The sequence below is a fragment of the Ochotona princeps genome, chromosome 21 (genome assembly GCF_030435755.1).
Source record: "Ochotona princeps isolate mOchPri1 chromosome 21, mOchPri1.hap1, whole genome shotgun sequence".
NCBI classification, from domain to species: domain Eukaryota; kingdom Metazoa; phylum Chordata; class Mammalia; order Lagomorpha; family Ochotonidae; genus Ochotona; species Ochotona princeps.
Window position 1 is genome coordinate 19,804,369 of NC_080852.1, and position 14,256 is coordinate 19,818,624.

Consider the following 14,256-nt stretch of genomic DNA (forward strand, 5'->3'; position numbering starts at 1 on the left):
CCTTAGGCTCATTATACTCCCACCTCAACTCTCAATTTATGAAATTATTCATAATATCTGTGCCACTCTTGAACCCAGAGGCACTGCTCCTTGCCCTGCCAGGAGCTAGCTGCCTTTTGTTCTTTAACTTTGGGGTCAGGAACTGCCTTTTCCTTATGCAGCTGTGCAAGTGAATCTTATCGTGCAAGAAATTCCAAGGGTACCTTAACAAGTTTGTAGGAAAATGGAATTGAGGGTTGTTTATTTTGTTGCAAAAAGTTTTTTAAATCCATGCATTTTTTATGCTTACTTTTTCATGTACTTTTTGAAGGCCCCTGGTGTAATAGTAGAAGAGTTGGCAACCTAGTACTCAGCAGAATCTTATCTCAAATGTTATCTTTATTGATCTACAGGCTGACTGCTCCAAATGGAGATACCTCACTGTTGAACCATTTAAACAATAGTGAATTAGTATGCACATAAAACTATAGTCAATCAGTTCTGTAGATCTATAGGAGAGAAAATGCATTAACTTTCAAAAAAATTCCAGATGGCAGCGTCAGAAAATCGAAAATCAAGTCTAGTGTCTCGATTCATAGATCTGAAATCTGATAAACTGGGGCCATGTCATTTGTTTTCAAGCTTGAAGACTTAACTTGCATGTGTAAGTTTTCTGTTATCTCCAGTTACAATGCATTAAATTTAGATAATTAAGTATTTGTATTAATTGACTTTCAAAAGTTGAACTTGGAAGAATTATGGATCCTTGCTGCCATTGCTGGGGGGCAGGGGGAGACAGGCAGCATTACTGCTCTGGCTAGCCCCATTGGGGTTGCCTGGGTTACTGCTGTTTACCAGTTTCAAAGTGGGGCTGCAAGTTCATAAATAGATGATCCTTTGAAAGGTAACTTTATTTCCCTAGAAATAGTCTTATTATGTGAAGAAGACTGAATATGTAGTTGGACTCCTGTCCAGCTGCTGTTAGCCTGGTAGCAGAAAGTAGTTTTATTTGTTAATGTGTCCTTTAAGTTTGTGTAGCCAGCCTTTAAATAGAGCAGTTTAGCGTTTTGAGGAAAAACAAACTCTGCACTATCCAAGAATATAATTGAAAATTATCCCATACCCATGCAGGATAATTAGCTTTCAAAACATTTCCCAATGCTTGACATCATAGTGGTAATTGCTTAATGGTATTATAATTTCATTACGTAGAGATTACAATGGCAAAATGATGTAAGTAGGAGGCTTTGAAAATCAAGTTACAATGAAAGCAAAACCTTTTATGTAAGTTTAAGACACTTATTTCAATGTAAAAGTGTACATAATCTCACCCAATTTTTGTACAAATGGTATTGTCAGTAGTTTTAAAATTCATCCATTTAAAGCTTTGGTACTAAAACCCAGAAAACCTCAATCCTCGTGGTTATAATGCATACTGTTCCAGTTCTATAAATGTATTGGAACAAATGCATTTGCACAGCAGTTATTGCCCCAATCTGTTTGCATTATATAGCAAAACCCCTACTAGTGAATTGGAGCCACCCCAGTCCCTTTGCAGTTGGAGGATAAAGACCCACAGCCCATTACAACGGTTGTTTTCATCTTGAAAGATGCCTGGCTGGCTATAAAATGCACTGGGTTTTCTAATTTCATAGCACCAGCTTAAAATTTTATCTGCTTGGAAAATACATGCCCAGAAAGCACTAAATTATGAGAGAATACTTTAGAAGGATCATGGAAAACAGAATTAAAAGGTAAGTTTAACTTGGTGTAAAAAAAATTTTGAATCTATACACAATTTTTGCACAATAAACATTTTCATAACCTTTTTAAAGACCCCCTTGTATGCAGGTTTCAGAATTTCTGCACCAAAATACACTTGATCTTTGATTCTGTTCTCCACGAACCTGTTGAAGTCCCTGTGAATAGCACATAATTGCACAGTGCTCGGGGTCTGAGTCCTTTCCCAGCATGTTGATGGGAGGGAGAGCGGAGCTGGAAATCCGAGAGCAGATCCATCCGAATTGGACTCCTGCTCCTGTACCTGAGCTGTCAGGCCATAAGAGTGTACCTCACAGAAAAGGCACTTTGACTTTTTGAAAGATTCATGGTTTTAGGTATAAGAAGTAGGCTTTTTTGAAGATGAATTCATCATAATCTACACAAAACTGGTGGGGGCTTTTTGCTTTAATCAAATCCACTGTTTCTCTCTTTGGTAGTTAGAAAAAAATCAGATAGGATCTGGAGCTCTAAGGTGTAGGTGAGCACATCTCTCTGTGCATAACTCAGATATCCTACGTCTCCTGGTTAGGAGCTCATTGAGTACTCACTGTGTGCGCGGGTACCAGTTATGGAGTCCTCCTAGGCTTTGTGATGGGAAATATCCTCACTTTACGTTTCTGGAAACTGAGGCTCAGAGCCATGGATTTTCCCAGCTTCTCACAACTGCACTGTGGTTGTAATTAGATTTGGACACATGTCTGGCTAACTGTGTTGTCTAAATGTCGTACTATCTGCCTCTGTGAAGACTTCTGCGTGTGCTAACAGCTACATCAGTACTTCTGTTATAAGAAGTGCAGCGTAGCCTTTAGTTCAAGTTCATGATCATTCTTAACCTTAATAGTAATTACTGTTTATTGAACTGTTATGTATAGAATGCTATGTGCATTACTGGTGTCCAGCTTAACCTTTCACAAATCCCTGCGAAACGGGCATTAGTATTCCCATTTGACTAACAAGGAAACCAAGTTCAGTGAGGTGAAATGACCTGTGGGCAACAGTCATGTGAGCAGTAAACAGTGAGAGCTTCTACCCATCACCAGGTGTGCTGTGGACCACCTGCCATTGTACTGGTTTATCTTCAGTACAATCTTTGTTTGTTATGTGTGTGTTACATCACAACTAGGTGTGCCTACCTCAGTCGCATAGCAGGCACACAACAGATACTTACTGACAAACTGATTTCGTTCAATTCTCTCAAATTCCTTCAATGTCCAAGGGGTGATGGAGCGAGGATCTCAAAGTCAAGGATGAGCACACTGTGCTGCGATGTGCAGAAGTGATCTGAAAGGAGTCATCTTTGATATGGGAGAGTCACATGGCAAATGTTGACTATCTGTCCTACTTAGGGGAGGATAGAGGAGACAGAGGCTCAGGGACACTCCTGCCATAACAGAAGAAAATCAAGGAAAGGCAGCCTTCCTTCCCTAGTGCCTGTTTTTAATTAGAAATTGTGTAAGATGTTTGGGTCAGCTACCAGTGTCAGTGTAACAGACTTGGTAGTGAAGTCCTGTCGCCAAGGGTCACAGAAACTCCTCAGAGGATCCCTGGTCCTGGGGCATCCTAGTTAGATTTCATCTACAAAGTCTTGCCCCAACAGTTGCCCTGGCCCCTCCTTCATTTTCCCTGGAGTATGTGTTCCTTTTGCTGAGCAGCTGAAATGCCCAGAAAATTCTACTCCATTCTGAACCAGAATATTCCTTCTCGTGACTTCTTGCCAGAACCCCACAGAATTGTCCTCAAACACTCTCAGATGCCATCCCCTCACGTCCCTGTGACTAGAACCGCCAACCCCTTCATCAGTCTGGTTTCCCAGCTGGTGTACCCACTTCCTGCAGGCATGTTTTGCTTCACGTTGCCACTAGTCACCTCTGCCCTCTCACGTGCGCTCACTACGCTTGCCAGGTGTTTTTGGAAAGTGAGAAATCAAACTTGTTTTGTTTCCAAACCTGATATTTTCAGATATTCAGCACCTTTTTCACTTGTTCCCAAGTTTTAGTTCTTTCAATGCAAAACCTTCCAATTAAATGTGTTATACCACTCTCCTAACAAAAACATCAGGCACAGTGTTAAGAGACAAACACAAGCACATTAAAATTTCAGAGCTTCTTTGACCAGATGACAACTCATTAATCCATCAGCAACAGACTGCAAGGCCTTGGGCTCAGAGAAAAGGAAATGAGGTGGGAACTTGTAGGAACATCTGATCGGTTTAAGTAGAAAATCACTATTGGAGGTTAGCTTGGTAGTTCCTGACAGGTTCAGCTCAAGTTTCACTTTGTTTCCATTGTGTTCAGCTTCAGCTTGCCATCTCAGTCCAATGCCCCCCAATTAATTTTGTGATCAAGACAGTAGAAAACAGGACTGAGAGGCCACAAATCTGGCTTTGTCCCCAGCTCTGCCTCTAACTCACCAGGCAACGCAGATGAATACTTTGGTCCTGCAGACTCTACTTCCTCATCTGCAAAATGGGCAGGATGACACCTCCACAGTTCACAGGACCATGAGCATTAACGAGCACTGCATGGAACGCACGACCAACTGAGGTGTTAGTCATCAAGGCAGATTAATCCCCCCTCTGAGAGACCCCTTGGGGAGGGCTGCACTCAGTTCCCAGGTCAGCTGCTTGCACATTTCACCCATTTCCCTGAGACTTCCTGGAGAGCAGGGCCCACTGCTCCTCATCACCAGGGCCCCGACACCATGCTGAATACCTGGCCTCGAGCGGGAGCATGGTACTGTATACACTCCAGAGTACACAGAAGGTGGGCAGAGTAATGGCTGCAGCATCCTCTCGAATCCTGCTGCAGCATGCAGCCACCACCGCCTCAGACTTTAATTTGTCAGCATCATGGTTATGCCTGATTTTACCTGGATGAGGTAGACTCCTGCCAACCATCGTCTTCCCTTCCCTTGGCAGTGACACATAATATCCTGGGCTTTTATTTACACCTTCAAAACGCAGCCTATGCTGAGCCTCTGTCCCATGCCAAGCCCCATTCCATGCCCACCATCCAGCCATCTCTCAAGCTGACTCCAATGAGCTCCAAACCCAAAGCCTCCTTTACTTTGGCATTGAATCACAGCCTGTGCTAAGCAGCAAGAGGAGCATCCCGATGCCTCCCTGCTCCCACCATGCCTCCCTGCTCCCCATGTCTGCTCTACAGGTCAGGCAGGTTTTGACCTTTCGATCTCCTAACTCCTGACTCCCAGAAACACCCTGAAAGACTCATGCTCCAGTTCCCATGTGCTTACTTGGCACACCAATGAGAAGGTGCTCAGAAAGCATTGCTGCCCAGCAGTTTGTTTCCCATTTCATGCCAACTGTCAGAAACCAAGCCAGCTGAGGTAGTGCAAGTTCGCCACCTCCAGGTCACCCGAATGGCTGTCACCACAGAACATCTGGCCATGCTCAACATCCCAGCAGAATTCCCAGACCTTCCTGCCGCCAACAAACCACACATTGCCAGTCAGGTTGCTTCCCACGTGTGCCTGTGCCCTGCTTCATGTGTCTTACAGTTCTGTCATTTTAATTCCTATTTGTTTGGCAGCTTCTTACAATGTAGGAATGGGAACTGAGTTCTGGGTGGTGATGGTCGAGTTTGCATTTTTGGCCTGTGATTTCCTATTGGCCCACAAAGAAGATTCAGACCTGTGGGAATTGCACATTGAATCCTACCCAAGGTTCCTGAACTCTACAGAGTATAACTGTTTAATCCATTGACTGGCCTTGTCTCTCTCTCTGCACCCTCTTTTTCCCTTCCCCCAATTCTACATGCTCAGTTTGTCTTGCCCTTGGTCTCACAGCTGACCCCTGAGAGCCCTGGTGTTTCTTCTCTCTCCTCCTCCACATGTGTACCATTTCATCACTTCCCTGCATGTCTCCCTTCCAGCCTAACCATTCCAGCCACATCAACAAAACCCTTCAAGGCCTGCAGTGGCAGGTTAAGCTGCTGCTTGCAAGGTCAGTCTGTCCTACTGGACTGCAGGTTTTGGTTGCAGCTTCTCCACATCCACTCTAGCTTCTTCCTACTAATGCATGCTGGGGGAAAGGGTGAGGTGGGGTGATGGCCCAAGTGCTTGGATCTCCAACACCACGCATGTGGGAGACCCCAGTGAAATTCCTGCCTTCTGGCTTCAGTCTGACCCAGCCTGTCTGCTTTAGGGATTTGGTATGTGAACCAGTAAAAGAAAGATTTCTCTCTTGGTCTTGCTCTCTCTCACTCAACGTGCATGTATATGTGTTTGCTCTTACTCTTTATGACAGTAAATTAAAAAAAAAAAAGAACATAATACCCCTTTTCCCTCTCAAGAGAGCTGACTTTCCCCAATTCACTGCACTTCTAGAGTTTGTTTCGGATCCGCAGGCCAGCCAGGCAGCTAACATGTCTGTGACTCCCCACCCCTGCAGGTGAGGAAGACCTGAGTGTGGATGAGGACGAAGAAGTGCTGACACTGCTCTATGACCCGTGTCTGAACTGTTACTTTGACCCCCAGACTGGGAAATACTACGAGCTGATATAACGCGACATTCCAAGGCACAAAACGGGCACTGTAGTCAGAGTGATAATGACCATGCAGTGTCAAGAGGCTCCATGCTGGGGGTGCTGGGCAGGCCCACACAGTCAGAAGGAACCGAGAGAAATGAATTCGCTCTGTAAATAATGTCCAGTGTTACCAATACCTACCTTCTCATAGATTTTATGATTTTGAAATTTGAGGAATTCATACAGACACAAGATTTTGGAACTTTGAATTGGTTCTTTCTTGTTCATTCTCACATCTGATTGTTTATTTCATGCAGGTTTATGTGAATGAATTAGGAGTTAACTCAGATTTTTTTTGCAGTTTTAAATGGCAAATAATGGTTTGATATACAGAAAATGTATTCTTGTTTAAACAATTGAGCACCTGTTGTTTTATGCCATATTTTTCTTAAAAATAAAGCGTGATTGTCAGAAAAATATTGTATTGTTTGATTTATTTATTTGAAAGACAGATCTCCTATCCACTGAGTTCACATCCCAGATGTGCACAACAGTCGGCACTGGGCCAGACAAATGCAGGGAGACAAGTACTCCAGCCAGGTCTCCCTCAGGTGACTGGGACCCAACTACTCAAGCCCTCACTACTGCCTCCCAGGACACATGAACCTTAGCCAACAGGGACCCAACTATTCGAGCCCTCACTACTGCTCCCAGGGAACGTGCACCTTAGCCAACAGGGACCCAACTACTCAAGCCCTCACTGCTGTGTCCCAGGACACGTGTACCTTAGCCGAAAGCCAGAGCCAGGAGCGGCCCTGGGACTTCAAAACGAGGGACTCTGCGTGACATGTGACATCAGAATGGCTGTAACAGATGCCTGCCCCGAAAGAATACTTTATAAACTATGTTTTCAAATTCCCCTCACTTGTTTTACCAGAATATTCCTAGATGATATTTCATTTCCCTTAGACCCTGAGAAAAGGAAATATAAACTGGTCAGACTTTATGATCACATTGATTAGCACCAGCCCCACTGTTTCCATTTCATTATAGTTCATCCGGAATTTGCCAAAGATCACAACAGTGTTAATCACTTAAGTTGCTTCGCATTGTACTCTATTCTTGGAAAGATCTTGCACTAATTATCAATGCATTGTATTAACTTGGTCGAAATCTAGCTTCCTGAGTCCAGCTATGGTGAGAAATCACCCATTCAAACACCCATGGTTTCACCCACTTCTGCAGCTTTGGCCTGGAGAAAGCTGGCAGGTGTTCTTGGTCTTTATGATTTTGCCAGTGCAGCTCTGCTTGCTGCATCATAAACAAAATAGCATGTGTTCGCTGCATTTTGGTAGACTGCCTTGATTCGTATGCCAAATATATTAATGTTGAGCTCAGGAAAGTACTTATTATATTAGCTAGCATATTTTGTTATTTAATAAAGATTTTTTAATAGGAGTACCATTGGAAATGAAAAATTATTGGTGTACAATAGGATTTAATGGCATTTCATTTAATTTCATTTAATGTTACTTGATAAAGGAAATAAGAACTATTTTTTCCAAGAGTCAATTTGGGCTCTTATTCAGAGGATCGTGCATTATTTAGAACCATACTTGTTTCTGATCAGCTTTTAATCGTGTTGTTCACAAAGTATACCTACTTTATGAATATCTCCCAAAGATCTCCATATGTATACAAGTAATATGAATAAGTGAGCTTCACTATGCATGCAGAATGATGAAAGAATGGGATTATCTTGATTAAGGCCTTCAAGACTGGAATAGAGCTGAGAAAGCCTTGTTCCTACTTTCAGCAGCCTCAGGACCGACCATCCACATAAACGGGGAGTCTACTGAAAGCTTGCATGAAGACTTGGGTTGCAAATATCAAAGCCACAGGAGTTTCCCAAGGGGCATTCAAAAAGTTCATGAAGAATAGCCTTCAACTTTTCCCTGGAATTTTGTTCTTTTGAAGATTGTTAGTAATTTGAAAGGCAGAGTGACACCATGAGGAAGAGACAGATATCCCATCCCCTGGTTCACTTTCCACACAACCACAAAAGCCACAGCTGGGCCAGGCAGTAGCTGGGAAACTGGTGCTGCATCTGAGTCTCCTTGCTGGGTGGTATACGCCTCTCATCATCAGACAACCTAATGTCGCTTTCATGGGTACGTTGGCAGGGAGTTGGATTAAAAGCAGAGCAGCTAGAATTTAAACCAGTGCTCTGATACAAGATGCCAGTGTCACATGCAGTGGCTTAACCCACAAAAACACCATGCCAGCCCCTCTGTGGACTTTTTAAACCTTTCTTGTATTAAGATCAAAAAAAAAAGAAAAAAAAGGTAAAGCTGACAAGACTGTGTCATGAGCCTCACAAGAATACTACAGGGGCCTCCGAGAAATGAAGTGGGCACCTAGCATAGTAGAACAGGTGGTGGAGGAGCAGGGTGTTATAAGATTCCTGACTTGTAAGCAACAGACTCCCTGAATCCCATAATTTACAGACTTGCTCAATGATCAGGCTCCATCTAGGAGGCCCAGGGATCCTGGCAGCTTTAGGGGTAGTCCCTGGAGGAGAGGGGTGTGCTGTTAGCAAAGCAGAGAGGACTGCTGGGCAAAGAAGGCAGGTGCCTATCTGGGCAGTCTAGAAGCATTTTCTCTGCTGCTATTCCAATTTCTTCTGTCATCTCTTCTTGACCGTCTCTTACTGTGTCTCACTGCATACCACTTGCAGCTACCCACAGTCCACCTGGCAGAACCCAGCCGCTCCACAGCCCACACATCCACGTCTCACGCAAGCAGTAACAGAAAGCCCTGAGTGGGGATTCCTGTTGGCCACCAACTCTTCTGCACATGAAGGTAAGGAGTTGCTTTTGAACTGAGCCACTACCTTGAAGCTGTCTGCCGCAGTCTTGCTATCCACTTATTACACTTTATTTGCCTTTTTGAAAAGAACTTCATTTCAGCTGAGATTTCTTTGTAGGCGTTGGAAAATAGAAATAGATGTGCTTCATGCTGCCAATTTTAAACCAAAATAGGGTGACCACTTTTTTGCAGTTTCAGTGATCATGAACTTGGGCACTGGCTGTCAGGTTTTGTTCCTTAGCAGAGACTCCTGCGGAGTGTTTGGAAATGTCCACACCTAGTCCCACACCCGAGTCTGACTTGGTGGGGACTCCTGTAGCCCAAGCACTGGGAACTTTTAAGGGGGTGCAGAAGCTCTGCCCAGTGGCATGTCTACCTGTGGGAAAGACACCATGCTACTACTTTACATTCTCAAGACCTTATCTTTCATTGTTTTAAACCAATGCATACCAACTGCTTACTATTGTAAATGAATACTCAAATATATAGACAGATTCAATATGGAAATGCATCTTAAGATAATTTGGTAACAATCTTGGGATATATTCAGGTTCTTGTTTCATATAATCTGGGTGCTTCTTAAGAGACTTTAATTAATGTAGCTCTGAATTGCTGTTTAATTACAGCAACAAGTTAATAAGAATTATGGAAAATCAAATGCCAGTGATATGATTTAGTACCCTAGCAAGCATTTTCTCTCTCCAATTGCTTTTATTTTCTACTAAATTCAAATACTGACATGTAACATAGGTAGGTACTTTGCAGAATACCTTTTCCTATTGTGTCAGTCCTTTTGACCACAGCCTGATTTTTTAAAGCACAAACCATATTTAATACCTGAAAATGGTGTAGTCACAAAGTGTATGACCCACAGGACAATTAATTAAACCAATTATTTTTAAAATGGACCCTTGGCTTTAATTAAAGCTTTAGCTCCTGGAAATTTCCTGACAGTTCTCTAAATTATAAAAAAACAATAGTGTGCAACACAGCAAATACAATGCCAAATGTTATATTGTAACTCTCAGTTTTCAAAATTTAAATAAAAACTAAGAATCATCTATATAGTTTCATGACAGGATTTCTATTGCATGCATCATTTATTTTTTTTATACCAGAAAAGTTGATAATAAAGAGAATTCTTACCCAGAGAATTCTATTTTCTCTTTCTCTCATAACTATAGTTAAAATGAAATCATCTAACTGGGTCTAGAAACCATGATCATTTATAAACGGATTTTCTAATTGAGGATCATGAGATTTACACTGGCAAGTGAGTTGTCCAAAGGAGCTGGGTGTGGATGGGAGAATAGAATCCATGATTCCTCATGTGAGAGCCAATTCTTTTCCCACCCTGAGGAACGGATGTGAGGATCCACTCGACAGATTCAGAGCAACATCACAAGTCCCTCCAGGGGTCACCAGAGCATGAGTTTGGGATTTGGTTCTCACTTGCATTTTTCCTTCTGTTTTGAACAGGACATAATCTCTCTCCCTTCAGTGATGAACCTTTATACTTCAAGGATCAGTACTTTCCAGTATGTGTTTGATGAAACAGAACTGTCGCTATATATTCATGAGTGCAGTGGGAATGAGGAGTGGTCTCTGACCCAGTAAAGTTACACAGTGCTGGAGGCTTGGGGCAGTCATTTGCCTTCACTGGACAAAGTTCTCAACAGCTTCAATAGACTCCCATGCACTGAGAATTGCAAGGGAGGAGGAGGGTGAGCAACACTCTGCACATGGATTTCATCTGTAGAAGCCATCTTGAGGGCCTTGGCCCCCATGCCTGCTGCTGGTCACAGCTCCAGAGCCCAGGTACCCTGAACCCTTTTCGCCAAGTTGGCTGGTTTGTTTTGGGGATGATTGGTTGGTTCGCTGCTTTGTTGTTGAGCTGTGCAAGAACATGTGCGTTTAAATACTGTTTGGTATCAGTATGTAAGTGTATAACCTATATAACTTATCAGTACATAAGTGTATATACTGCTTGGTATTAGGAAGAGGTGTTTGGGCTTATTATATTGTTTCATTGTTTCTCCTTTCGTCTTTTGTTTTGCCTAGGTATTTCACAGATCCCTAACCAGGCTGTAACAAAACTATTTCTCAGATTCACTTTTCATCCACAGTAGCAGGTGCTGAAGCCTGAGCACTCGCGCTGCCCTAGCATTTTGTCCCCTACAACACAGATATTCAGCTTCATCTCCGAATTTAGAAATAGATGATGCAGTTAACTGATAACAAAGGATAATTCTAAATGAAAGTTCATTCATCATGAATATGTCAGCTTTCCATCTTAATGAATATCTTGGTTCTGGTTTGCATGGTTTCAATATAATTTATCATCCCATGAAGTCAAAATAATTTGACTTATAAGAATTAAATGACCAATAAACATAGGCCACAGATAACACTAATTTTTACTGCTGACATATACTTGTGTAGTTAATCACCTGTAATTCCATGAAGCATTACAGAAGGGAAGTGTGGGAAATGGTATTGATTGGTTTTCATCAGTCCAACTTATCATTGTCAATGTTTATGCTGAACCCGGCAAGATTTAAGCATATAAATTTGTTCCTAATAGTAGTAAGTATTGTCGATGCTTTATGCTGTGAAACAGGAGAAATTATCTCTAGTTTGCTGTTAGGGGTCCTTCTAAAGCATGAGAGGAGGGGTGCTCTTGGGACCTTAGTAACCGACATAAGCAAAGCCATCAAGGATTATTTGATTTACAAGATTCAGAATAAGAACTTACTCTTTAATTTCTAATAATATGCCATCCTAAATTATAATTCCTACTAACAATGGAGTTCCTGTAATATTTAAATCATATGGGATTAGCATCATCAAGTTTTGCCTTAGGACTTTCCAAACCACAGATTATCTAAACTAAATAAGAACCATCCAAATTTCCTCATTTGTTTTTCCTATTAGCTTCAAAAGTAGATTCAAACATTTTAAATCTTCAAAACTTACACACCTCTGAACCATCTCATTTGAAGAAAGAGCTTCCTTTTTCTCCTAAAACCCTTTGAAACTGGCCAGAGAATTTCATAGCACATTACTGTGGGCTAGTTTTGTTAAGCAGTCTTCCCCCCAACCCCTCAACAAGCACATAATACTTATCTTTTCTTTGACTTTTCAGTATCTAGAAAGTTCTAAAATCATCTGAGAGTCTAGGTCTGGACAATCAACTTTATCTTTTCAATTCACTTCCTTCAAAAGCTTTTAATCTGTTTAGCTCAGGTCCTCCTCAAGAACATCTACCATTGTCAAAAGAAATTCAAGGGAGAAAATGAATTTAGCTAAGCCTAAGGATCCAGGGATGTTCAAAGCCCAGACTGACAGAGAAAGTAAGTGCAGATTCTTGCTCCCATCTGCTCTGATCAGAAAATACATGATCACTCATAACGTCTATGCCTTAACATATAAAGAGCATAACTGTTTGTGTTTCTCTAACTTCCAACATCCTTTTGCTTGTTTAACCAGTTACTGTTTTCAGTCTAATATGTAGCTTTTTTACACCATAACTGCATTGTATTATCTGGGCATACTGCTTGCCTAGCTCTCACCTGAATAGTCCCACCCCTCAGCTGTGACCTGGGAAACACTATGGATCAAGACACCCTATTAGGCTAGCCTCTGGCCTAACCTATTCTCATCTCTCATCTTTGCCCTTTTACTTCTTATGGTGATAAAATGGGCAGATGGGAGATCCCGAGGGTATACAGTGTCAGTGACATTTGATAGTTTCAACCAACAAACTAAACTTCATTTGCTGTATTTTCTGTGGCCAACCCAGTAAGTTTCCAACAACCTCATTAACCACCAACTATCACTAATGACCATAAAAATGGGGAAACATTTCGTTTTCCTTTCCTCCTTCTGTCTCATATAGCACTGATTTCTGCTTGGGTGACACATTATCTTCCTTGTTCATGAACAAATTAACAAAGAGAGGAGGATTAATTGAGTGACCGTGAGTAACTAATCAGAGCTAGTGTCTGGTCTCATGACTAATGTATCCATGGCAAATACAGCTGAAGGCCCCTCTATGTGGGTTTTCATTATTTTTGCTCCAAAATAAACTTAGCTTTAATTCCATTGTGCACAAGTTTTCGCAGTACCTTCATGCGCTAATATTCAAGTCGTATGAATTTGGGACCCCTCTCTTTCCCTCCCTCCCTCCCATCTCTGTGGACCTCAGTTGATCATAAGTAACTGAAGCCACAGAAAGTGGAACTTCCTGCAGGCAAGAGGTTATATTTGTGAGTACCAATTTTATGACTAGGATGTACATTAAGTTAAGTCCTGTTAGATTATGAGGGTCTGGCACAGTGGTTCAGCAGACTAATCCTCTGATTGCAACACCAGCATTCCATATGAGCACTGATTCAAGTCCCTTCAGCTCTAATTCCAATGCAGCTCCCTGCTTATGACCTGGGAAAGCAGATGAGAATGGCTCAAGTACTTAAGACCCTGCAGGCAAGTGCAAGACTGGAAAGAAGCTCCTGGTTCCCCATGTTGGGTCATCTCAGATGCCACTGTTATAGCCATTTGGGCTGAACCAGCAGATGGAAGATATTGTTTTCTCTCTAAATCTGCTTCTCAAAAAACATTTAAAATTCTATTAGAAGATTATGGTATATTTCTATTTACAAATCTCTGAGTCAGATCTATTTTTCTTTCATATAAAAATTCAATTAAAATTTAATCAACTCCATTTCTAGCAAAGGTGTCAACCTGTGGCTTTCAATGACTCAAGATCTTTAGTTCCCTAAATATATGACCAAGGGAGATAAACTGGGAATTAAATACGTTGCTTAAGTGCCACTGAAAGTCTGAAGTCTATTTTATACACAGGTTTGAAAGGGAAGTACCATAAGCTGTGAAAGAACTGAGGGAAGTGGGTGGTCTGGTAACATAGTTAATATGCTCACATCCCATATCAGAGTGTCTAGGTTGAAGTCCCTGCTCTACTTAGGCTGCAGCTTTCTGTTAACGCACACCCTGGGAGCACGTAGGTGATGGCTCAGTCCTTGGATCCCTCAAGTCCCTTGCGACTCACGTGGGAGACCCAAAGCAGTTCCAGGTTCCTGGCCCAGCCCAGTTGTTGTGGGCATTTAAAGGGAACCATTATGTA

At 42.0% G+C, this 14,256-nt stretch overlaps 1 protein-coding gene across 4 annotated transcripts in view; it reads left to right on the forward strand.

Annotated features, from left to right (window-relative positions):
• CFAP20DC (CFAP20 domain containing) overlaps positions 1–6,668 on the forward strand; it is a 207,892-nt gene extending 201,224 nt beyond the window's left edge. For all 4 annotated transcript variants that reach the window (XM_058678488.1, XM_058678489.1, XM_058678490.1 and 1 more), the window contains one exon: positions 6,170–6,668. In XM_058678488.1, the coding sequence (XP_058534471.1) occupies positions 6,170–6,282 (113 nt within the window). In that variant the 3' untranslated portion in view covers positions 6,283–6,668. The remainder of the gene's footprint in view (positions 1–6,169) is intronic.
• The last annotated feature ends 7,588 nt before the right edge of the window (positions 6,669–14,256 follow it).